The 27,817-nt window shown below is 34.8% G+C and overlaps 2 protein-coding genes across 2 annotated transcripts in view; both read left to right on the top strand.

The window, feature by feature from the left end:
- The window catches only part of LOC123526756 (zinc finger protein 544-like), a 29,692-nt gene extending 6,384 nt beyond the window's left edge, over positions 1-23,308 (top strand). Inside the window, exons 2-8 of the mRNA XM_053522573.1 lie at positions 1,072-1,365; positions 8,781-9,107; positions 10,521-10,805; positions 13,313-13,574; positions 16,209-16,300; positions 20,149-20,394; positions 23,067-23,308. Of these exons, the coding sequence (XP_053378548.1) occupies positions 1,072-1,365; positions 8,781-9,107; positions 10,521-10,805; positions 13,313-13,574; positions 16,209-16,300; positions 20,149-20,394; positions 23,067-23,308 (1,748 nt within the window). The remainder of the gene's footprint in view (positions 1-1,071; positions 1,366-8,780; positions 9,108-10,520; positions 10,806-13,312; positions 13,575-16,208; positions 16,301-20,148; positions 20,395-23,066) is intronic.
- A 1,612-nt stretch (positions 23,309-24,920) lies between these two features.
- LOC123526755 (gastrula zinc finger protein xFG20-1-like) overlaps positions 24,921-27,817 on the top strand; it is a 34,309-nt gene continuing 31,412 nt past the window's right edge. The window contains exon 1 of the mRNA XM_053522572.1: positions 24,921-24,966. Coding sequence (XP_053378547.1) covers positions 24,921-24,966 — 46 coding nt within the window. The remainder of the gene's footprint in view (positions 24,967-27,817) is intronic.

Raw genomic sequence — 27,817 nt, 5'->3', positions numbered from 1 at the left:
CAAATCAAAGGAAAAGCTAATTAACACTGTAGAGGCCACGTTTACGACCATATCTTAATGAAACTTGGTCAGAATGTTAATCTTGATAATCTTTAGGTCAAGTTTAAATCTGGGTCAGATGGAGTCAAAAACTAGGTCACTAGGTCATATCAAAGGAAAAGCTTGTTAACACTCTAGAGGCCACATTTTTGACTATATCTTCATGAAACTTAGTCAGAATGTTAAACTTGATGGTCTTTAGGTCAAGTTCGAATCTGGGTCATGTCGGGTCAAAAACTAGGTCACGGGGGTCAAATAAAAGGAATAATTAGTTAACACTTTAGAGGCCACATTTATGACCATATCTTAATGAAACTTGGTCAGAATGTTAATCTTGATGATCTATAGGTCAAGTTTAAATCTGGGTCAGGTGTGTTAAAAAACTAGGTCACTAGGTCAAATCAAAGGAAAAGCTTGTTAAGACTCTAGAGGCCAGATTTATGACTGTATCTTCATGAAACTTAATCAGAATGTTAATCTTGATGATCTTTAGGTCAAGTTCGAATCTGGGTCATGTGGGGGCAAAAACTAGGTCACCGTGTCAAATCAAAGGAAAAGCTAGTTAACACTTTAGAGGCTACATTTATGACCATATCTTAATGAAACTTGGTCAGAATGTTGATCTTGATGATCTTTAGGTCAGTAGGTCAGGTGAGCGATACAGGGCCTTCATGGCCCTCTTGTTTAAATCACTGAACCCTAATTTCCATGGTGAATGAAGACCTCACAAATACAGGCAGATATAGTGGTGAGAGTTTATATTAATATGATACAGATTAGATAAAAAAGGATCTAAACACAACAAGATTAATTCTGTTAATTTTTTTATTGGTGTATATTTGACATTTTGATTAGCCACATACAGCTTAGCACAGAACTTGATATGTGTAGAGTTAGGGTGATGGATATTATGTTAACATGGTTTGAAGTGTTCAGACTAACACGTTACATTAGCGTAAGAGTAACTTATTTGTAAGATTTCGTAATCCGTTACATTTGGACAGTTGGTGATTATTTTATTTTACATTTCAGGTTATACCTTAGGCCTGAATAAATCGGGAGTAGACTTGTCCAACAACAACATCATCAAGCGGACTGTGACACCAATTTTCAAGCGTGCTTCTGGATCGGATAATGCTGGTTGCTCAAAAGAGCACAGACGTGCTGCGTCGAAACTAGACCTTGCTGTATCATCAGAAATTTCTAGAACACCTGGCAGACAGAATTATGACAATTCAGAGAGCTGGATGCAACATGGATATAAGACGGACGACTCATTTCGTCCTTTTGGTTGTAATTATTGTCCAAAGAAATTTACTTATAAAGGTGATTTAAAACGGCATACTCGTATCCACACGGGGGAACGGCCATTTCAGTGCCAGTATTGTGAGAAGTCATTTACTCAGAGCACGCACCTGAAGTTACATGTTGTGAGGCATATGGATATAGATCCTTTGATTTAATAACGAGAAGTCATCTGCTCTAAGCATTTATCTAATTGTTAAAGGCATGATTGTGGTCCTATTGCTTTATACATTATTTTATTTACTGCATTCAAATTGTTTATTTATAGCATCGGAACATAGGTCCTGTAAAATGACTGCATATTTTCATGTTACTATATGAATTACTAATTTTCACTCGAAAGTATTCAGCAAACAAGTACAGTATTATGGATATAGACCCTTTGGTTTCTTAATTCTTCCACCTCATTTAATGGCAGTTGCCTCAGTTGATATGTAATATGTATGAATATGATACTGATATATCATCCATTACATGCTGTTAGTCAAATAATATTGATTCCTGCAAGTTTCTAATAATGCAAATGCATGTATTTCATACAAAGCTTTCTCTTTAAACTGTGTATTCAGTAATATATACTGTGTAAGTTGATATTTTTGTGGGTCAGAAAGTTCGCAAATTGCCGATTCCAGACATATTGCAGGCAGAAGTATTTGCATATTGCTGAAAATTGAAGGGCCATTTAAGCCAAATTTGTTATCTCAACTGTAATAACATTGTCTAAGTGACATGGAAATTTAGGCTAGTTGATGTTTTCACGAATTTCTTTCAGAATATTTCAACGTTGGGAACTTTTCCACGAATACAATATGTATGCTGTCTTCAAATTACTTAACCCTTAACTTTTTGGATTTGAAAGCCTTATAAGAATATAGAAATTTTTCACATGAGAAGGTCATCCAGGTGGCTTAGGGTAGTTTAGTGGTTCTATCTAGGTGCCCACTGTGCCAGAGACTAATCTCGGAAGGGCATCTTGAGTCTTCTTACACGAAAGCTTGGAAGTTGCAATTGGACCTAAATTATGTTGATGCGAATAATGTATGGATCCTATATGGTTTGGTAGTGTTTATAGCAGTAACATATAGATCCTATGTTAACCTCTAGCCTGCTAAATTTCTAAAATGGACTGGTGTATCATTCAGTTTGGGCAGTACCATTTATTATTGGAAGGGGTGTTCACTGCAAATTTACTGACTGACTAGCGAACAGTGCAGACAATGATCTGCTCTTGGTCTGCACTGGTCGCAAAGGAAAAATCAAATGCCGCCAGCAGGCTAAAGGTTAATGACATCTGCTCATCAGATTACACTGATCTATAAGTTGGATATTTATAAACATGGCAATATAAAATCTGTTGTTGAGCATTGCATGAATATAGAGGGTATACCGCAAGGGTTCATTGATATATAGGTCATGATTATTGTGATTATTATGCTGTCAGTGTCAAAGACCTGGAAGACATAGTGTTTGAGTTGTCCATCAGTCACAATTTCTTGTGTACTCAACTTCTACATTGTCCATCTAGTTGGAATGAAACTTTGTATACATCAAGACCATGAAGCAGACATGTGCATGGCTTTGGGACTTTCTTGTTAGATTATTTTTACTGGAGAAATTACCCTTTTTTGGACTTTGAAATCATACAGCTACATCACAATATTGTTTACTCAACTTCTTCAATTTTCATCTGGTTGAAACGAAACTTGGTGTACTGTATTAATATGACGTTGGTATGTCTGGACTGGAGTTACGCAGCATGCCCATTCACGCACTGCAGTACGTGAATCACGCACAAAATATCAAATGCACGCATAAAAATCACTTGTTGGGGGTACATGCACGCAGAGATTCGGAACTCCAGTTCAGCTGCCAAATCGCTGTTTATTACATCGCGCACTTGCCAATTGTTTGGTATGGTCTAAAACGCAGATCCGGTCCACGAACGTTATAATTTCGTTTCCATCACCGAATTCTCGGCGTAATTGTCAGTTGTATAGAGGGGTTTGGTAAATGTTTTAGTCGGACGTCACACGAGTCGTGTGCAAAAAAGAATGGATACGAAACGCAAAAAGGCATTTTAGCTTTAATAAACTCAGCAAAAGGTTAACAGTATTTTATTTTTCGATATTTAACTGCAACTTTGATACACATTGCATATCTGTAATAGTTTGGGCATTTATTATTGATGGACGAATTTTACCAGTCTTCAGTTGACTGTATGTTATTTCGGACGAATCGTGTTCCGTTCACGAAATTGGGAATACATGAACCTTGCTGAAAACTTATTTATATTTAGTATAATATAGGGAGGGGTCTTTTGATTCAGAATTTCCTATCTTAACTTTGGAAAAACATTTTGCATTTTCTAAAATTATCTCATCTGTTATACCCCACCCACGAGAGTTCTGTATGAAAAAAAAATGGGGGAAAAAAAAAACATGTAATATACAAATTTTCAGTAGTTTAAAAAATAGAAAATTTTCAGATCTGCCATGTAGTGTACCCCCAAATTTTGAAGTGTACCCCTATTTTGCAAAAGCAGGGGGTACATGTACCCTCAACTTTAAAAATGAGTGGGCATGCTGTAAAAATACGGCCCTGTTGTGGACTTAATGTATTATTTTGTCAAGCATTTTCAGGGGGCATTTGTCATATTATGCTGTCATCTTTCTTGTTTTACATTTTAATAAATATAACTATTGCTATACATAGCAATCAGTTGCAACATTATGTAAATGAATCTTGTATTTTTCGATTACACCAAACCTGTCATCAACGGGGCTTTAGAATTTGCCGCTTTCTTGGTTTTAGACTGATTTTTCAGACCAATTTCAGAATGAAAAAAAAAATGTCTGTGAGGGAAAAAGTCTAAAATTTAGTCAGAAATCTTTAGAACAACTGTTGATCTCGCCTTGAAATTTGCAATAAGTAATTTTTGAGACAGTTAGTAATCCTGTGTAATTAGCATTTGTTTGATGGCTCCACTGTTTCAGTTGCTTTTGAAAGGTCGACTTAACTTTTGAGTTGCATCACTACCTACTTGAAGAGAACGGTTATCAGACAGATTGAGTGTTTAAATTTTTTGAAGTCTTGACATGTGGCATACTAAAGAACCAAGAAAGCTTTTGGAATTGGAGGGTTTTCTGTATTTTGCACTTTATCATTCCACTGACATGAACTAACAGTCGTCTGGAGAAGTCATTCATATGAATTTCCGGTGGTGACTATAAATAGACTTACAAACAAACAATCAATAGATGACCACTTTTGTTTCGGGGGTTGGTAAGTCAAATGTTAAGGTCACAGGGATCTTTAAGGCTGAAAAAGGTGCCTGATCAATGTTTAGAGAATATTGTTCCTTCCGCCCTGAAACTTTGTAGGATGATTGTCTGTTGACTATTTAAAAATCAGTAGGTCAAAAGTCTCTGCACATAAACATACCCAGTTACCCTTGATATGTCATCATAAGAGGGGAGAATATATTTTATTTACAAGCATATTTTGTTTTATTATTTGTGTGCTTTATTATGCCCCCTTCGAAGAAGAAGGGGTATATTGTTTTGCAGATGTCTGTCAGTCGGTCGCTATGTAGACCAATTGGTTTCCTGGCTCTTTGGCCTAGGATCATGAAAATTTCTAGGAGGTTGGTCATGACCAGCAGATGAACCCTATTGATTTTGTGGTCAGGAGGTCAAGGTCACAGAGACCCGTAACAGTTAAACAGTTTCCAGATGATATCTCAAGAAGGATTGGGCCTAGGATCATGAAACTTAATAAGGAGGTTGGTCATGACCAGCAGATGACCCCTACTGATTTTGAGGTCAGTAGGTCTTTCTTCTTGGCGTTCACTGAGGTCAGTATGTGAAAGGTCAAGGTTACAATGACCCAGAACACTAGAACTGATAACTCAAGAACGCTTGGGCCTAGGATCATGAAAGTTGATAGGGAGGTTGATCATGACCAGAAGATGACCCCTATTGATTTTGAGGTCAGTAGGTCAAAGGTCAAGGTCACAGTGACTTGGAACAGTTAAACCGTTTCCAGGCGATAACTTGAGAATGCTTGGGTAAAGGATAATGAAACTTTATAGGGAGGTTGATCATGACCAGAAGATGACCCTTATTGATTTTGAGGTCAGTAGGTCAAAGGTCAGGTCACATTGACCCAGAACACTAGAATTTTTTTTTTCCCCAGTAACTAGAGAATGCTTTGGTCTAAGATCACATTTGATACGGAGGTCACATATGACTAAGTCAGTATGTCAAACGTCCAGTGCAAATGATTTCTTTTTCTTGTGCAGCTACTGAATGCATCAAGGGGGGTGGGAGGCACTTCATGCCCTACAAGCTCTTGTTTCAAAACAGTTGCCTTCACAGTTTTTGCTGCATTAGTTGCTGTTTGTTCCAGAATTATTGTTCAAATGAAAAGTTTCGAATTTGCAAATAGTTTACTGTATTCTTGATCTTATCAAACTTATAGTATACTTAAACACTATTTTTATATCACTGAAATTTGTGGCTTATCAAAGTTAGTTTGTATTTATTTTGCATGAAATTCAATGCATGATGATGAAATGTAAATAAGTGTTATTTGTTTTCCATTTATTGATTATTGTTTATTGGAATAACAATAATATGTTTTATAGAAAAATAATGCTTTACAAAGTCACATTTTATAGTGTTGAATATGATTATAACTAATCGTGATAGATTATGTGATAATTGTTAAAAGTATAAGACAAATAAATCAGACATGAATTAAAGTACTATTTGTTATTTGTTTAATGTCAGTTTCTTTTGTTTTGAGTTTAACACCATTTTTCAATAGTATTTCAGTTCTGTTTTATAAACAGCAGGCAGTTAACAATACCAGTGTTCCTGGATTCTGTACAAGTACAATCTTGTTCTCCGCAGGTAACTGCCAACTTCCCCATGTGAATTAGAGGTGGAGGATGAATGATTTCAGACATATTATGTCTTTTAGAAAAATCGTCATGAAGAACATACACCTCTCCTGGGGAGTGAACTGTTATCCCAGCAATCCGTAGATAAGCACTATCCCTAGCGAGCGGGTCAGTATTGTGATGTTGAATTTCCCTTCAATGTTCTACTTTGAGTTCACCTTCAGCAATGTGACTTTCAGTTTCCATTCCATTTTGGGGCTTCGAAACCTCAGCAAATGATGTATTCAGTATAGATTAATCTAAAAGATCATCCCTCAGATCCATAGAATGCAACCAAGCCAAATAAAAGCACATTGTCGTTTGACTGTATTCATGAGAGGTAATGTATAAGTAAGAGGATTTCATTGACTAAAAATATTTGCCCTCATCAATGTGGGTTCGAGCCTCACTCGGGGCGTTGAATTCTTCATGTGAGGAAGCCATCCAGCTGGCTTACGGAAAGTCGGTGCTTCTACCCAGGTGCCCACTCGTGATGAAATAGTGCACAGAGGGGCACCTAGGGTATTCATCCACCATCAAAGCATGAAAGTTGCCATATGACCTATAATTGTGTCGGTGCGATGTTAAACCCAGCAAAATAAATAAATAAATAAAAATATTTGCAGAATTTCTAACTACAGTCCATAAAATAAACAAACATGTTTGTAAACATGGACGGATCCAAACGGAAGGGGAAGAAGCATTTTATAGAAATATTTTGATGGCAAAATACAATACATATCCATAACCCTGACCATCCTATAAACCGGGCCAGTCTATTTTATAAGTACAACAACACGGTTGACCCATTTAAACGAGTTGTAACTGAAAATGTGTGCCTCTTCAAAATATAAATATTAGAATGTTATCAAAACAACAGTATATACTTGCTGATCTTTATACAACAAAAGGCTATAGATATGAAGATTTGTTAAAGTAAACTTGTTTGGTGGAACAGGATACAAATAATTGAGTTGTATGATTACTATAATTGCACTTTACAACAAATCCAGAACATTTTATGATCCTTTTTTATGTCAGGCACTTACAGACGAGTGTTGCATGCATGAAACATGTTATAAATTATAAATTCCCTCTAAAGTTATAAACTTGTGACTTTCTTCAATCCATCTGTCATTATGCGTCAGAGATGTTTTTTCTCTCTTATGTTAGAACTTGTGACCAATGCTTCAATCCATGTGTTGTTATGCATCAAAGATGTTTATTCTCTCTTATTAAATTTAACACTTTTGATCTGCTTCATTCCATCTGTCGTTACGCATCAAAGATGTTTATTCTCTCTTAATAAAGTTGAAACTTTTGATCTGCTTCAATCCATCTGTCATTATGCATCAAAGATGTTTATTCTCTCTTAGTAAAGTTAAAACTTTTGATTTGCTTCAATCCATCTGTCGTTACACGCCAAAGATGTTTATTCTCTCTTATTAAAGTTAAAACTTTTGACCAGTGCTTCAATCCATGTGTCGTTACGTGTCAAAGATGTTTATTCTCTCTTATTAAAGTTAAAACTTTTGATTTGCTTCAATCCATCTGTCGTTACACGCCAAAGATGTTTATTCTCTCTTATTAAGTAAACTTTGACATGCTTCAATCCATGTTTCGTACGTCAAAGATGTTATCTCTCTATTAAGTTAAAATTGATTGTTACTCTTCGTTACGTGTCAAAGATGTTTATTCTCTCTTATTAAAGTTAAAACTTTTGATTTGCTTCAATCCATCTGTCATTACGCATCAAAAATGTTTACTCTCTCTTAATAATAAAGTTAAAACTTTTGATCTGCTTCAATCCATCATTCTGTCGTTATGCATCAAAGATGTTTATTCTTTCTCTCTAAAGTTAAAACTTTCGATTTGCTTCAATCCATCTGTCTTTACGGGTCAAAGATGTTTATTCTATCTTATTAAAGTTAAAACTTTTGATTTGCTTCAATCCATCTGTCGTTACACGTCAAAGATGTTTATTCTCCCTTAAGTTAATTTTTTTGACTTGCTTCAATCCATCTGTCATTATGCATCAAAGATGTTTATTCTCCCTGAAGTTAATTTTTTTGACTTGCTTCAATCCATCTGTCATTATGCATCAAAGATGTTTATTCTCCCTTAAGTTAATTTTTTTGACTTGCTTCAATCCATCTGTTATTATGCATCAAAGATGTTTATTCTCTCTAAAGTTAAAACTTGTGACTTGATTCAGTCCATCTGTCAATTTGAAGTCGTCAAGTTTGTGATGAATGAAATTACTGAACAAGGTGAATTTTACTTTTTGTCTTGATATAAATTTTGTTAGTTTTGTTGTAAATTTATGATATAAATAGATTCTTCTATTTTTGCTTAAGCTTTTTTTATCTGTTAAAATCTGTGTGAGCATGTGTCAGTGTTTTATGAAAAGATACATGTATATATGGATGACATTATTTGTTTTTTGTCTCTCGAGAAGAGTATATAATTCAATGTTTTATTCATTTTATTTCAGAAGACAGTGGATCTGACAAATTTACTAATGACAAAGATAGAAGAGTAAACTCCCTGGTTCCAAACAGAACTCCTACTAAAGTTGGAAGTTTGACTGGTTTTAGTCTTGACAGTTTGATTGGCTTACCATCATCCAGTTCATCACATTCGCAGACTGGTTCAGGAAGAGGATGTTTGACTGGTTCTACTGCATCAGATTTGTCTGGTCTAAAAGTTGACAAATCACCAAGTACCAGTCTAGGATATGACTTTGCAGTTTTTGGGAATTACACTGAAGTGAACACTATGAAAAGACTGCCTCAGGTGGAATATCCTTGTGATTTTTGTGGTAAAGTTTATTATGTAAGACAACACCTGAGTAGACATTACTCAGTTCACACTGGGGAAAGAATGTTCTTATGCTCGCTGTGCCAGAAAGACTTTAGACTGAAGCATCATCTAAAGGAACATCTGATACTGGTTCATAAAAAAGCACCAAATCATGTTGAACCATTTATATTGAGAAAAAAATGAAGAAACATGTTAAGTTATCAAAAAATCTAATATAATGCAATTTGTAAAGATTACAAATAAAACTAATGAGAATTTATGTTGTTCTGCGTAAAGGAATATTGACGAACTGCCTTACTGTGCGCATAATACCAAAATGTTCCTAATTCTGTGCCCATACATATAATGTCCCAGATAAACAGATTCGCTATAAAATTTGAACATTATATTCCTAATATACAGACTGCGTTTAAACACATTAATCCCCAATGGCAATTGCACAAAAAATGTATAGACATACACAAAGTGTCCCTAATGTATTCACATACACAGTGTGCATGTTCTTAATATACCTATAGAATAGACTTACAAAATGATCCTAATGTACAGACACCTCACATTGAACATAAACAAAGTGTTTGCAATAAATAGACATACAAAGTGGTTCTTATGAACGAACATCCACAAAGAGTTTCTAGTGTACAGATGCCTCACTGAGTACATAGACAAAGTTTTTGTTTAATAATGCACACTGCTCAAATTTGCCATATGCACATTGGCGAATGTTACAGACATACATAAGTGTTCCTAATGTGAAGACAGTCTCTTTTTGTGTGAAAGGGTAACCATGACTGGACAGGGGTTTCCTTGACCAGTATTTTTGTGCACACCATATTCCTAACTAAACACGAATATTTTGAACAACACCCTTTGCTCGAACTCACTGTCAGGTCCCGGCAAACTTCCTATATAATGTATATTGTTCCAACGCTCACTGCCTATAACGAGAATTATTTTTGCCTGTCCAGTTGAGTTTTAGTGAGTGAAGTTTGACTATATTTACGAAAATGATCCTGATATTGATACTGGCCCACAAAGCCCAACACGAAGGGGTCATGATGACCCTCTATCAAAATTTCTAAGGGAAACCTCTGGCAGCTTGGCTTATATGTTTTTTTTATCTCTAGAAAAGTTAGCTTAACTCTTATCATACTGGACTCGATTGATTTTGCCTTTGCAACCAGTGTAGATCATGATCAGCCTGCACATTTGTGCTGTCTGATCAAGATCTGCAGTGTTCGCCATTCAGTCAGTATCTTTTTGGTAAGCACCCCTTTTAACAGTTAATGGTACTGTCCAGATTGAAAGATGGGCAAATTCATTATAGAAATTTAGCAGGGTAAGGGTTACGTAAAGATATGTACAGCTGAACGGACATTATGTTAAAATTAATTCATTTTGCATTTTTCAGAAGAAAGCAGGCTTGACAAAACTGATGACAGAGGGAAAAGAGGAAACAGAACTCAACACATCTCAAGTTTGACTGGTTTTAGTGCTGAAAATTGGATTAATTTATCATCATCAGGTTTATCACATTCACAGACTGGTTCTAGAACAGGATCAGATTTATCTGGTATAAAAATGGCCAATTTACCAAGTACCAGTCTAGGCCATGACTCTGCAGTTTTTGGAATTCACACAGAAGCAAACAGTATGAAAAAACTGGCTCAGGTTGAATATACTTGTGAATATTGTGGTAAAGTTTTTAATATTAGACATCATCTAAATAGGCATTACTCAGTTCACACTGGGGAAAGAATGTTCATATGCTCGCTGTGCCAGAAAGACTTTAGACTGAAGCACCATTTAAAGGAACATCTGATACTGGTTCATAAAAAGTTCCCGAATGATGTTGAACCATTTATATTGAGAAAAAAGTGAAGAGACTTATTTTGTAATCAGATTTAACCTTTACCCTGCTGGTGGCAAGTGGTTTTGCCTTTGCGACCAATGCAGACCAAGATCAGCCAGCACGTCCGTGCAGGCTGATCATGGTCTGCACTGTTTGCTAATCAGTCAGTAAATTTTCAGAGAACACCCCTTTGAATAATAAATAGTGCTGTCCAAATTGAGTGATTGGACGAGTCCATTTTAGAAATTTAGCAGGGTAAACGTTAATGTTTATGAAACTTCAGTGTTGTATAGTAGTCGTAACTTGACCGCGATGGTTGACCTTAGGCTGATTATTCATATCGATTATTTCATTGTAGAAATATGGGGTGCCTAGGGTTGCCGTCAATTTTAAATTTATGAATGCAAAGAGCTGAAGTGTTTTACGTACACACCTTTTCAATAATAGGTTGTATCTAATTATGTATTATAATACAAAGGTCAACCATCGGGGTCAAGTTGCGTCCACTATAACTTGTACAGATTACAATTAAAACTAGATTACAAATAAAGCTACTGGAAGTTACACTTTTGTTCTGCATAAACTCAATCCCTTGAAATATTTAGAGACTTCAGACTATTTTGTGTCCATTTTGGCTGAATACCAAATTTTTCAACAGAACATCAGCTATGCAATAGAGGTCCAGTGTTCTGATTTCTGTATTTAAAGGAAATCATTTAAAACTTGAGCTTGAAGTAGTTAAATTGTATTGAGATGAAAAACAAGACTGTTGTGGTCAGCAACACTGTTTATCAACATAAGAGACAAGACATAAAAAATATATTTGCCATCGTTAGGGATTCATTGTATTGAAAATGTTGGATTGATGTATAGATAAAGAAGAAAAATAAAGTTATTCTTTCATACTATGCATGCTTTCTCGCCTATTACATGTACTCTTTTACTGTGTGAAAGTTCAATAATATCACTTCAGTATGACACTCCAGTCCCCTGCGTGTTGTTTACATAAGAACTGTATTGATTTTTGACAAAATTATGACGCTTTACAAACGAGTTTGAATATTCCTGTGCAATTTTAGATAATACTGCATTTCTGACAGTTTTTCGGTAGATATACCAGCAAATAGACGTCATTTTGTGATTCAAATTCATATCAAACACTTGCTTTTATTACGACTAACTTTATCAAGCGGTGGAAACCAATCCGCAAGTACTCTACAGAGTTTATAGAGATAGCGGAGCTCACCACGACTGTCGACTACACTATAAATATAATTACACAAATTTGGAGTTCATCATTCTGGTAAAACTCCCATCCACAATAATCTTTTGTGTTTCTCCGATAAACATCATTAGGGACAGTATCTGCTGTATCTATGTAATACTCTGTTGAAATGTAACGAAACTTTTTGGGAAACAGTGTATTAACTGCAGCCAGTTTATAATAAAGGTATGCATGTGTATTCATTTATGTCCAGTCCCGCAGTTCTTCTTGGTTGAAGAATTATGAACCTACAACTTTTATTGGTTCTTTAAGTAGGTCAAAAGTTGGCTTTGACAGCTACGCCAAAAGAAACTTTGTAATTTTTAAACGGTTTTCAGTGTGATAAACCTTAAGTTTTCAGTGAATTTTCATGTCTCGCTACTGTCAGGACTGCTTCTGTTCGATTAGCTCTTAAGACAAAATGTCCCAAGTTGCAAATAATTCAAAATATTTATGTGCTGAAAATTTCTTCTTGTAACCTGCTGGAGAGACTCACTTCTTGTAAGGTGCTGCTCTGCAGCATAAGCTGGTAAACTTTTGTCAGAAGCAAATTCATGTGAGCTAAAAATGGAACCAATAGATCTACACCAAGAAAAAACAAAATGTGATATAAAAGGTAATGGAGCTGGTAGATCTGTGTCAAGAAAGTAATTATGTATATAATGGGCCACAGAGCTGATAGATTTGTGCCAAGAAAATATTTAATGACATATAAAGGGTAAAACTATTAGTTTGCATTTTTTTTTTCCAATAATGCTCTGCAAATGTTTTTGTTACTAAGTTTTATAATATACAGAGAAGTGTTGTTTGGTTCGTATATTTGAATATATTGGTCTACTATGTGGGTTACAGATTGCAATTGGTATGTGGATCCCTGCATTGGCCATCTGCAAACCCCTACACAGTGGTCTCCCCTTACAGTAAAGAGACCTCCTTTTAGTTTGGGATCAAATCCATTCAATCCATGTTTAGATTGTGGAATTGTTCGTTAAGTTTGAAAACTACATACATTTTCATGTTAAGCAATATTTACAAGTTTTCATAATTATGTCCTATTTTACTGAATTAATGTATTAATTATTTTCAGGAGAGGAAGTTTACGCAGGTGAGGATCTGGAAGCCTACTTGTCCAATACACAAAGTCATAGGTGTTCATACTGCACGAAGGTCTTTCCAAGAAAGTGTGATTTAACCAGACATATGTTAATTCATTCAGGAGTGAAAGCATTTAGTTGTGACATCTGTGGAAGGAGCTTTAGACTTCAGCAACACTTGAAGAGACATAAATTTGTTGTGCATAATGTGGTTCATCAGAGTTCATCACGCAAAAAGATAACCTTTCCACCTCTGTAATGTCATAGAATGTATTAGCGTGTGATGGCCCTTTCATGTGTCTGTAGAATTAACATTTATTACAGGAAAGTCATTTTGAAAAAAAAATTCTGAAATGTCTACGTCTGCAGCTCTCAGTAGATATGGAAGTAGCTGACATCATTTCCAAAAATCTCTATTATACCCTAGCTCCATTACATGTGGGGGCTTTGTGTTTTTTCAAGTGCAAATATTTTTTTCATAGATGAATAGCTGACATGTTGTGCTAAAGCCGAGGTATTTTCAAATTGTTAGAAAGTACTTAAAATTGACTCCACAGTAGCAAAATATATTAAAAAGAAGTCCACACACCTAGTTTTAGAGCATCATGGATTTTTGTTTGTCAAAGAGAGAAATAAATGTGATGTGAATCGATTGTATTATTTGTGAAAGTTACGATGCTTGAATTTAAGAAACATAAACTTGGTTTTAACATCATGTTGTTTTGTCATAGTTTATAACTTTACAAGACATAGATATACATATATGTATTAAACCATGCTGTAATAGATATGTAGATGTAATATTGTAATAGCAGAAATTTTTGTGAGTAGTTAATTGTCGCAATATTTGCGAGGCCCTACATCTTGCAAAAATTAATCCTCGTGTAAATAAGTTACCATTGGTATAATTCAAAGAATTAAAGTAGGATACCATTTACTGTGAAATCATTAATATTCATGGGGGACTAATATTCGTGGATTTCGTGGTTGAGCCAATCAACGAAATTTAATGCCAACGAACAAGAAAAATTCCCATTCATTTTATGTTCAAAAGTAGAAATCCACGAATTCATGTCCCAACGAAATTGCTGTTTTGGCCAAAACCACGAAATTTCTTGCCCACGGAATTAAATGATTTTACAGTATACAATTTTGTGAATATTAAACCCAGCAAACATAAAACTTTAAAGTTTACGAAAAAAAATTCCTAGCATAAATATGTGCTTTTACAGTATGTCATTCAGCAAACTTGGATCATTTGATCATATGAAGTTATATGGATTTGTCTTGAATAATGTACTCTTATTCAGATCACTTGATAATCTTGCTTTATAGTTCAAACATTGTTTTTATCCAATGACAAGAGAGGGATTTTCAAAAAAGTAACCAACTTATTTTCATATTATTTCATAACTAAAGAATTTGATAGTTAAGTTCAAAATTAATGAGTATTCATTGTTCCGCCTACTATAGATTTTTCACATTTAAGGAGGCGGAGCAACTGCAGGGACTGCAAACAAAGAAATGATGTGTCTATATAATAAATGGATCATATATATAAATATCAAAATGTGTTTTTTCTATTTAATGCAAGCTGTACTTTCAAGTAGTTCAAGTTCTTTCAGCACCTTTCACTCTTTGTATTATCTCCAAGATTTTAATACAGCATTGACCGGAAAGTGAGTGCACTAATTGTTGCTAAAGGTTTTCCTTCAAAATGTAAACCAGAGTTCAGTCTGGTTTAAAAATAAACCAGTGTGCGCTTACTATATATTTAAATGATTTTGTGTACAAGCAGTGTTGGCCACACCTCCCAGGGAAATTCAAATTCAAATTTTAAACTTTTTTTCTCAAGGTCACCTTTACAAAATAAAACCGAAACAAAGTTTTTAATAAGATATTGTAAAAAGTCACTAGGCGTAAAAAAAGAAGAAATTGTTTGTTTCCGGTATCCTGACTTACCCTAAATTTTTGGCCTGACCCTAAATGTTTTTATGGCCTTGGAGATTTTTTTTTTTTTCAACTATATAAAGTGCAGAAAATGTGACGAATTTTCTGATCAGTTACCTGAACATGAAACTTTACCATGTAAAAATTAATTGATTAGAACTTGAAAAGAAAAGTAAAATATAACATTATATAGCAGTTTTCATGTTTTCTCCGTTCTAGTAGATATAAGTAGAGCAGTTTTGGAAAATAATGAAGTAAGAAATAATTAACCTTTAGCCTAGTGGCAGTGAGTTATTCTTCTTTTGCGGCCAGTGCGGACCAAGATTAGCCTGCACATCCGTGCAGGCTAATCATGGTCTGCACTGTTCGCAATTCAGTCAGTAAATTTTAAGTGAACACCCCTTCTAATAATAAATGGTATTGCCCAAATTGAATGATAAACCAGTCCATTATAGAAATTTAGCAGGGTAAAGGTTAAGCTGTTTCAGTATATCATGTCAGTAAATTATGTGAAATATTGATTCCTCGAGTGTAAACATGGTAAAAGGATTATATTTTTTTCATCCGTTATTTCCCCTGTGCATCTCAGAGTTTAAAGGCATTTTTGACTGTATGTGAAATGTGATATCAGAGAAGTTTAATTTTACGTGGAACATTTATGCTATTCTTGTTCTTTCTTTGCAGGTAAACAAAAGTTCTATCACTAATATTGATTTGTTAATATTGTCATGTATATATTTTGTATGTTGCTACCTTGCATATAATATAATTATATAGATCGGGACTACCTAAATGTGTAGCCTCCATTAATTAAGGCGTTACTTCCTTACTCACCGTTTGATTTTTGCCGTAGAAGTACATGAACATTGCAAGTAAAACTATTTACATGATTTAAGAATTCCACCACAAAATATCAATTGAATTTTTTTCTTGTTACAGGTGTGGTTGGGCACGGAAGACCAAGAATGTACAGAAATGGAATGATGGATTCATTTTCCTACACTGCATCTACAGCAGGCCAACTAGATACAGTAAATATAAGAAGTGCCCACATTTGTCCATTTTGTGGCAGGGCATTTGGAGCTAGGGCGGATCTTTCAAAACATATTTTAATTCATACTGGAGATAAGCCGCATAAGTGTCAAACTTGTGGGAAGGATTTCAGACTGCCCCATCATCTGAGGAATCATGTTGCCTTTGTACATAAAAAAGTACAGAAAACAATCAATTGACCAACTATTTCACCTGTTTGTTGCATTCAGAATTTAGTTTTATCATTATGTCTGTCTGGGAAGAATGTGAAAGAGTATTTGAAAATGTAGGTAGAGAATCTTGTGTGTGAAGACATTTTGTGAAATATTGTTTTCACACTTGATTTTTTAAGTCACTGTTTATTGGTTGCAATAACATGAGGCACAAGATTTTAGATGAGATATACTGTACAACTGTACGGAGCTCAGTATTGCAGTGCAAAAGAACAAGTCCTGTTCTTTACATATTACAGTGCGAAATAACACGTTTGATATTACAGTGCAAAAGAACGTGTTCTGTACATATTACAGTGCGAAAGAAGATGTGCATATTTCTTGATGCATAGCTAATAACCTTTTATTAGATACACATTTACACTTATAAATGATACACATTTTGTTTGACAGCCTGAATAAACATGCAGAAATTAATCGGCACACAATAAGTAATGCCATATATGATGTCAAACACCTGATAAGAAATTTAAGATGTCAATATAATAATATTCCTTTGTAACCACAGTCTTAAAATCAGTATGCATTTGTTATGTGTTGCAGGTGTGGTGTTAAACACACAAAAAAAATCAACAAAAATACAAAACAAATATTGCATAAGTTCTTACACTTAGATTCTGTGGTGTTAGAATACTGTGTTCATTTATAAACTAAACTAAATACAAACCACTAATAACATTGCATGATCATAAGAGGCGACTAATAGGGTCTTAACACTGTCTTGGTTTTGCTGTAACTCTGTGATTCCAGCAGGTATGCAAATTTTGATTCCATATCTCATGTTTTTATTTCGATGTAAATGAGATGTGAAACCAAAATTTGTAGTCTTGTTTGGCGCCATATAACCTATACTGTGTTGGTGCGCCGTAAAACCCAAATAAACACAAAAAAACCCAACTACTAATAAACTTTGATAATGTGGCAGTTGACCTCAATACAATCGACACTGTTTATTTTCCAATACAGGTAATTCCAATATTTGCTTTACAATAGACCTATGATGGATTATCTTTGAACACCCCTGGAGTTATTGGACTCAACTGCCACATTATCAAAGTTTATTAGTAAATACAACTTTTAATATGTTTTAATTACCATTTGGAGAGTGTATGGTCAATAATTGATACTTGACTTTTTTGTGACATTGAAAACACTTCTTTTAATTGCATGATTGATTTCTTTGAAACAATTGTATATATAATAAAATTTGTCTTATGTCGGCATCTGCATCCCAAGCTAGATTGAATTTTTGATGCACTTTATCTCTGCTTCCGTTTCATCTCAGTCATTACTTAACAGATTAGCTTCAGACTTACAATATTTGCTCCTCCTCATCATCCACATCATATGACACTTGGACCATAACTCTTGTATATATATTTCATGAATTATTTCCCATTTTTACTTAGAATTTCAGGTTAAAGTTTTCTTGAACTTTCAGTCTGTTTTTTTTTTCCCAAATAGATTTGATTTTGACTTAAAGTAATTATTCCACATCATTACCCATATCATATGAAATACTATGCCTATAACTCTTGCACTAATATTTTATAAATTATGCCCCATTACTTTGAATTTCAAATTAAAGATTGGGTGCACGTTTGCTCTACCTCTGTTCTGTTTTGATTTAAACAGTTGTCATATATTATCACTAATATCACACTGCACAAGGTCCTTACCCAGCTATGGCTCAAATATTTCATGAATTATGTCCCCTTTTGTCTTGGAATTACATGTCTAATTTTTTATACACTTTACCTTTGTTATTTCTAAATGGATTTGATTCAAATTTGAATTAATTGTTTCACATCACCACCCACATTCTATGATGCAAGAATGATGTAACTTCTTTACTTAGAAATTTTGGTTAATGTTTTGATCCTTTTTTTCGCTCTATCTTAGAACTGTTATTATAATAATATGGATTTAAATCAAAACTTAAACTGCTGTTCTACATAATCCACATTAGGGGAATTAATTACTCAAATATGCTAGTTGTATTTTCATCAGAAATGCCCTATATCACTGTCAAGCATTGAAATAGTAGTGCTTACTGTCTAGTCTGACAGCTCTTATTGATAACCCAATAACTTGATTTTCGATGGACTAATGAATGGATTTTTGTAGGGCTGTCATCGATAGAAACGATATCGATGTATCAACGATATATTTTTGTCGATCGATTATCGATTCCCATTTTCAAAAATCGATATTTTACAGAGAGAAAAAACTATCCAGATTAACACCCAGACCCTCAAAAACAATTAAGTTCACAAAATTGTACATTTAGATAAATGTAAAAGAGAAGTGAAGGCAAAATAAAAATGAAAGATTTTATTAATTTTTATTTCTTTTATTTCATAAATACAAATACAACACAATCAAACAGTAATATGATAAGTATGCAATAAAACTAAAATTAGCATTTACAGGACGGTATATAGTATGCATATGAACTAAAAGGTTGTTAATCTAACTTAATAATCGATGTATTGTCGATATTTGTCTTCTGATATATCGGTATTGTCGATATGCCTAAGACCCAATCAATGACAGCCCTAGATTTTTGTTTTGATGGCCCAAGAAATGGATTTTTGTTCTTCATGTTGTTTACAGATCAATATAAATGAATTGTTGTAAATATTGAATGTACAAATAAGTAGAATAAATATAGTGCATAGATCAGAGTCTGTTTGTGGTAAGAAGATCCGTGTTCAAGTTGCTAATTTCTCCTGAAAATTATTGATCGATGTAAGGAGCTTGTTCTCAGATTATTGCACGCATACAGACATTAGGCTAGATTTTTGTGTGGATATATTTTGAAAGCTGCATGAGGTTTCCACCATAAGAGTGGTAGTTCATTTAATTTGAATCACGTGTCCCTCATTACTGTGAATTCAAATAGAATTCTTAATGTCATGTGAAGAAGCTGATACAGCTGGCTTTTGGAAAGTCTGTTGTTTTTACATATGCGAGTGCTTAAATTTGTAAATTTTACGCTTTACATAAACTATATGCAGTATTCATATTTTCAGATATGAAAATTTAGGTCTTACATACCTTTAACCAGTATAGAAATTCACTCAACATTTAGTAGTGTGGACTGCTTCCAGTAGGGAAGCATTTTGTCTCAGCTTTTTTTGTGCTACTTGACCTTGACAGTGGCGGTGATAGTTTCTACAACAATGTTTGAAAAAGAACCCATGTTTGATGTTTGCTTTACAGAATTAATAAATTGCATCCTACAGAATACCATACTGTTACATGCATATTTCTAGCATACTTAACTTTAAATTAGGGTATCATCTAGATGCATTTATTCGTTTATTTAACCTTTAGCCTGCTGGTGGCAAGTGAGTCTGCCTTTGCGACCAGTGCAGACCAAGATCAGCTCGCACATGGCTGATCATGGTCTGTACTGTTCGCTATTTTCAGTGGACACCCCTTTGAATAAAAAGTGGTTCTGCCGAAATTGATAATGGACCTGTCCATTTTAGAAATTTAGCATGGTAAAGGTTAACAAACTCCACTTTATTATACATGTGATAGAGTATCGGTTAGATATATTTATTCATTTATTTGAAAAGATTAACAGAAAATTTTTTCTATTACAGATGCTATTAGGCGTGGAAGGCCATCAGCATACAGGAGTGACTCATCTGATCTGTTACCCCATACAGCATATACTGCGGGTCAAGTTGACGTATCCTCTAGACCAGTAGAAAATGTAGCAGATGAACTTAACCTAGCTAATGTTAGAAGCAGCGCACACATTTGTCAGTATTGCAGCAAGATATTTGGAAATAAAACAGATCTTGGAAGACATGTTTTGATTCATACAGGAGTTAAGCCACATAAATGTACAATTTGTGGCAAGGATTTTAGATTGGCACAACATCTAAGGAAACATAAATTTATTGTCCACAAAACTGTGGACTGAGCACTGAAATGCATGGGAATGACTTTTGACAGCCCAAATTAATATTTTAAAGAAGTGAAAATGTATTGTTCATAAAACTGCCAACTAAAAAGTAGGATGTGCCATTGTAAACGGTTATATTGATTTGTACGTAGTTTCAGACTATCAGTAGAAAAAAAAAAAGATGCAAACACTTTAAATTTGTTTATTTGATTGATTTTATTGTTGCTTGTTCTCCGTAAAGTTTGTTTCCTTCCAGTGTAAGGGTTTTGCTATTACAATATTAATACATAAATGTCAGTTTTTTATTAGGGCTACACGACCTTGAATCATTGTACATTACTTGTTTGTTCACTATTTCCTATTGCTTATAATATGATTATTTTCCTAGTACATATATATCATATATTCACTGTTTTTATACCCCCACAAACGAAGTTTGGCAGGGGAGGGGGGCTGGGGGGTGAGCTTGTCTTTGGTCCATTGGTTTTCATGGTTTCCAGACAATAACTCGTGAAAGCTTGACAGATATAAATAAATTTTCGTACACAGGTGTAACATCATAAAATACAGGTCAAGTTCAACTTTGGCTACCAACCACCAATTTTTTGGCGTAGTTATGGCCCCTTTCCTACTATAAATTTGCCAAACTCATGGTTTCTGGACAATAACACTTGACAGATTTAAATGATTTTTGGTACACAGGACTGGTGTAACATCATAAAATTCATGTCAAGTTTGACTTTGGCTGCCAACCACCAATTTTTAGCTCACCCGAGCACGAAGAGCTCAAAGGTGAGCTTTTGTGATCGCCCTTTGTCCGTCGTCCGTCCTGCCGTGATCGTCAACAATTTGACTGTTAACACTCTAGAGGTTACAGTTTTGGCCCAATCTTAATGAAACTTGGTCAAAATGTTACCCTCAATAAAATCTTGGGCGAATTCGATATTGGGTCATCTGGGGTCAAAAACTAGGTCACCAGGTCAAATCAAAGGAAAAGCTTGTTAACACTGTAGAGGCCACATTTATGACTATATCTTCATGCAACCTGGTCAGAATGTTAATCTTGATCTCAAGGTCCAGTTTGAATCAGGGTCATGTAGGATAAAAAACTAGGTCACCAGGTCAAATCAAAAGAAAAGCTAGTTAACACTGTAGAGGCCACATTTATGACCATAATTATCTTAATGAAACTTGGTCAAAATGTTAATCTTGATGATCTATAGGTCACATTCAAATCTGGATCAGGTTGGGTAAAAAACTAGGTCACTAAGGTCAAATCAAAGGAAAAGCTTCTTAACACTCTAGAGGCCACATTTATGACTGTATCTTCATGAAAGTTGGTCAGAATGTTAGTCTTGATGATCTTTAGGTCAAGTTCGAATCTGGGTCATGTGGAGTGAAAAACTAGGTCACCGGGTCAAATCAAAGGAAAAGCTTGTTAACACTTTAGAGGCCACATTTATGATGTATCTTCATGAAACTTAGTCAGAATGTTAATCTTGATGATCTTTAGATCAAGTTCGAATCTGGGTCATATGGGGTCAAAAACTAGGTCACCGTGTCAAATCAAAGGAAAAGCTAGTTAATACTTTAGAGGCCCCATTTATGACCATATCTTAATGACACTTTGTCAGAATGTTAATCTTGATGATCTTTAGGAGAATAGGTCAGGTGAGCGATACAGGGCCTTCATGGCCCTCTTGTTTGACGTAGTTATGGCCCCTTTCCACCTTAAAATTTGCCATACTTCTGTGACAAGGCCATATTAAGGGGGTATATTCGTCACTCCTGTAACAGTTCTAGTTTTCTCTAGTGGCAGACTTTTTTGAACTGTTGAGCACATTTTCTTACAGCTGTTGTTATTTTATTTATATTTACTTTGCTTTTCATGTATTTTGTAAATACTTTTAAGTAGAATAAATATAAAGCATAAATTGGAGTCTTGTTTTTTTTGTAACGAAAGATTTCAAATGAAATTTTTTTGTTAAAATTACTTCCACTGAAATTTAATTTTAATACAGTTGTGTTAACATTAACCTTTAGCCTGCTGGCGGGAGTGAATCTGCCTTTGCGACCAGTGCAGACCAAGATACAGGCAAGCAGATCATGGTCTGCACTGTTCGCTGTTCAGTCAGTAAATTTTCAGTGAACCCCCCTTTGATAAACAAGTGGATCTGCCCAAATTGAATGATGAACCGATTCATTTTAGAAAATTAGCAGGGTAAAGGTTTAGAATTTGTAGTTTTTTCTTTACCTAGAGAGTTAAGTATACAATTGTCCGACCACAGTTGTCTGATCACCAGGCAGGGATATTGCTGTCCTTTCCATTCACTTTACCTTGCCTAAATTAGCCTGCATTTATGTGACGTCATAAATACTAGTCATTTTATTATCTGGAATCACAGAATATAATTTGGTTATTTTTGAGATGTGCCTTCATGAGGTAACCTTATAATTATGCCAGTAATCTTTTACTGACTCTAATTTGTATGCTAGTTTAATTCCACCAGACATTTGTCAGATTTTTGTGGGAAGTACAGCAATTATGTTGTGATTTAATGATAAATTTGCAAAGTGCATTTAACTGTATACTATGTATATAAATTTCAGATTATGGCCATCATCATGTATCTGCCAGTAAGATTCCGGCACAGAGACGTAGAAGTGGAGGCGGGATAGCATGTCAGTTGTGCGGCAGTCAGTTAAAATCGAAGCAGAATCTACAGATTCACATGTTGACACATACCGGTGAAAAACCGTGGACATGCAGCTACTGCGGCAAGAAGTTCCGACGAAAACATCACCTTGACGGTCATATCTATAGTCAGCACTCTCAACTGGTTCATCAGTGACACCTTTAAGTCTATTGAGCTCGAGCTGAAGTATGTTATATGTTATAGCTGTTACAGCTGTTGAAAAATCATAGAAAAAAAGTTGTAAAATTTTCTTTAGTGAATTCATGAATTCATGAATTTGATTGTGCTGCAATTTTCGAACAATAAATATAGTGTCTGATTCTGAAATTGTGTCGGAAATGGACCACAAGATGGACCACAAGAAAGTTGTATACCCTTTGTCAACAGGTTGCTTAGGTCCTTCAGAAACAAGTAGAATACTAACGAAAGAGGACTTACTTTCTTATAACATCAGAATCTGATTGGTTGTTTCTGACCTGTTTCAAAGTTGCAATCTGAAGCCAGTTCTCTATTACTATTTAAAGTCTGGCAGATTGTATTTGTATGGAGAGAATCTGTTTTATAGAAAACCACCAGAAAAGAGAACTGAAAAAAGTATCTAGTAAGGAATTCTGTGGAATGTTATAGCTTACATACATGTTCTTCAATTGAAATATTACTACTAAGACTAGAGTTGACTTCTTAAATATACTCAGTTCCTACCTGACCTGAAAAAACAACTGAGGTATGATAATGTGAAGACTTAACAATTAGTTTTTAACACACACACACATATTATAAAAACTGCAAAATAAATTTGCCTCATCAACCTAAAAGTAGGGCTAGATATAGAATAGCAAGGAAAAATTGGTCTTGTGTCAGATCTTTCTTCCTCAGTGTTTTGTAGGGGTAGGGATAAACGTTTGAAACAGAAAGAAGTGTGAATATTTATATATAAAACATACCAAAACTATAATTTGCTCAAAAAACACTGAGACACTGATACAGCGTGAAGTGAGTGATTTTTATGCGTTTGAATATATGAACAGATATTATGTCATTCTATCTGTAGTAAATGTCTTCGACTCATAAAAGCTTATAAATTGTGTTTGCATGTTTGTCTTGTAAATAAGAATAACTTTACTGGAATTTGCTTAGAGTCTGCTCATTAACTATTACCGGTAAACATTAAAAGAAAAAAAATCAGATGCAAGTTCAGCCTTTGGTAGTGTTCAAGGACAGTGGGGTCAAGGTCACTGTTTCTAATAACTGAAAAAAGCAGGTTGGCACGTTAACCAGAAAATGAGCAGATTATTTTTAAATATAATATGTTTGCCACTTGAAGAACCTGTTTTCATGGAAGTTAGTAGTCTACGATAGTGGACAAATCAGATTCTGGAATGATTTGATTATGTCTGGTTTTAGTAGAATGTTAAGACTGTGAGCATTGTTGTTTCAGCTCGATTGTATACCTTAGGACTTTATGAAGATTATCAAGTCAGTTGTGAAACTTTTCTAAAGTTGAAAATGATAGTTTTTAACCATGCTTGAATACCTAAAATAAAGTATCCTTATAGAATGGAGGTTGATTTCTGCCTCAGCCATACTGACTCAAAGTAGATAGTTGCCTTGTCTGAGACTCAATTTAATTTCTAGTCGAGACTTTCTAACTCCATCTGAGTCTTCCTCGGGACTCTGATGTCGTGTGATGATGGTGATCATGTGACCTGACCCTCCAATAGACTGGCGGGAGGTCATGTGACATCGCAGTCCAGAGGAAGACTCCGAGATGGAGTTGAAAGTCTCAACTAGAAATGAAATCGAGCCTCAGAAAGGTAACTACCTATGGTGAAAGTATTCCTTGGTCATGATATAGATCATTATCTTATATTTTACTGTTATGTAATAAATGGCCTATAAGAGGCGAATAAGATTTTATTTTTACTATGTGTAAAAAAAGATATATCTGTTTAGTGTTTAGAAGTGGGAACCTCTATTGAAGCCCCAATGGGCACCTAAAATAAGCCCTACCACAGCTTAGTTTGTTCAAGAGCCTAAAATACATTGTACATTTTGTTGTTGTATCTTACTTCAAATTATAGGAAATACTGTTTTTACTAATTAAGTAAACTACATGCATTTTTTTTCTTCTTCTGATTTCAGTTGTTGTTGAATATGACATCAAACATACTGACTTAACATCAAACCGACAGTGCGGGGAATGTGGAAAGGTGTTTAGGAGCAAGATAGATTGTGACAGGCATAGTCTGATTCATCTGGGGATTAAACCCTTCGAGTGCCAATTCTGCCAGAAAACCTTCCGACGAAAACATCATCTTCAAGGACATATGATATCTAAGCATGCAGATAAACTAGATACAACTTTGAAAAAATAGCATCAAAAGGATTCTGGGGCATTAAGCCATTTGCATGTGGTGTTTGAGCTGCACCATGTAAAAACCAGCCAAGTGCATTTGCGACCAGCATGGATCCAGACTATCCTGGGCATCCACACAGTCAGGTCAGGATCCAGCTGTTCGCTTCCAAAGCCTACTGCAATTAGAGAAACCGTTAGCGAACAGCATGGATCCTGACCAGACTGGGCGATTGCGCTTGGTTTTCTCATGGCGTGGCTCATTTTATTTCCAGTCAGTAGCTGAAGTATGCTTTGATCAATGATTCTCAAACTTGGTATGCATATTGCTTTGTACATATTTTGCTTGGCTTAGTAGTGCTTTTGATGTAACCAGTGGAAAGAGATTGACTTGGGAGAATGCAAACTAAAACAACCATGATTTTGTGATGGAATAAATAGATTATGAAGTTTGTAACTTAAAACTGGAATTTATTTCTGCAGAATCTAAGACTTAGTGTTCTTTTTAGCTCATCTGATTTTTTGAAAAAAAAATGATGAGTTATTGTCATCACTTGAGCGGTTGTCGGCGTCGGCGTCGGCGTCTGCGTCGGCGTTGCCTGGTTAAGTTTTATGTTTAGGTCAGCTTTTCTCCTAAACTATCAAAGCTATTGCTTTGAAACTTGGAATACTTGTTCACCATCATAAGCTGACCCTGTATAGCAAGAAACATAACTCCATCTTGCTTTTTGCAAGATTTATGGCCCCTTTTGTACTTAGAAAATATCAGATTTCTTGGTTAAGTTTTATGTTTAGGTCAACTTTTCTCCCAAACTGTCAAAGCTATTGCTTTGAAACTTGGAATACTTGTTCACCATCATAAGCTGACCCTGTACAGCAAGAAACATAACTCCATCTTGCTTTTTGCAAGATTTATTGCCCCTTTTGGACTTAGAAAATCAGTTTTCTTGGTTAAGTTTTATGTTTAGGTCAGCTTTTATCCTAAACTATCAAAGCTTTTGCTTTAAAACTTGCAACACTTGTTCACCATCATAAGTTGACCCTGTACAGCAAGAAACATAACTCCATCCTGCTTTTTGCAAGATTTATGGCCCCTTTTGGACTTAGAAAATATCAGATTTCTTGGTTAAGTTTTATGTTTAGGTCAACTTTTTCTCTTAAACTATCAAAGCTATTGCTTTGAAACTTGCAACACTTGTTCACCATCATAAGCTGACCCTGTACAGCAAGCAGCGTAACTCCATCCTGATTTTTGCAATAATTATTGCCCCTTTTGGACTTAGAAAATCATTTTCTTGGTTGAGTATTATGTTTAAGTCAACTTTTCTCATAAACTATCAAAGCTATTGCTTTAAAACTTGCAACAGTTTTTCACCATCATAAGTGGACACTGTACATCAAGAAACATAACTCTATCCTGCTTTTTGCAAGAATGATGGCCCTTTTTAGACTTAGAAAATCATGGGTAGGACAATATTTCTATTACACAAAAAAAAATCAGATGAGCGTCAGCACCCGCAAGGCGGTGCTCTTGTTTTTTAAGTATCTGTGACATTTTGTTTTTGCAGTAACTGTTCTGAAGAATTTTTATTTTTGAAAATTGCCTTAAACCAGACATAATGTATATATGTATAATGATAGTATATATTCATGTTGTTTAACATTGAAATTCATGTTGTTTAACATCGAAAGCAAACTACCTTGTTTCTTGTTCAAACACTATTTGCTTGTTTTAAAGATTGTTACCATCCTTTTTGTGGAATTTTAAATATGCTGGATCATGTTCTTAATAATAAACTTGGGTAATTCTAGACCATTTGTGATAGCATGTGTACTGTAATAAACACTGAGACATCTCGAGAAGTTTGTTGAGCAATGAGTCATGTTTTAGTAGAATCAATTTGGTTATGAAACATATTGAATGTGTTTCAGTTAGATGTATTTCTTACCGAAATGGAAACTGGTAATACTTAGATTTATGGTGAAATGCAGATCGTTTGATCACGGTGTTACATCGTACAGAGGATATAGCTGGTCCAGTGAGCCAAAATAAACAAGAAGATCGAGGTATTGAAATTTTAAATCCACATTCTATGCTTTTATCATAAAGGCCGTTTACATTCAAACTTCTGCAAATAGCTAGGGTGTACAGACAATGCATGTGGAACATTTAAAGCATATTGCCATGGCCAAAAAGACGAAATTAACTGTGTAAAGTTTGGATGCTCACTGCTGATTTGAACAACCTGCAAAGTTTTTTTCGTTTAGAAATGTAACTGCATCAGTTACCAAAAATGTGAATCGAACAATTT

The sequence above is a fragment of the Mercenaria mercenaria genome, chromosome 14 (genome assembly GCF_021730395.1).
Source record: "Mercenaria mercenaria strain notata chromosome 14, MADL_Memer_1, whole genome shotgun sequence".
NCBI lineage: Eukaryota > Metazoa > Mollusca > Bivalvia > Venerida > Veneridae > Mercenaria > Mercenaria mercenaria.
This window is presented reverse-complemented; position numbering and strand designations above follow the sequence as displayed.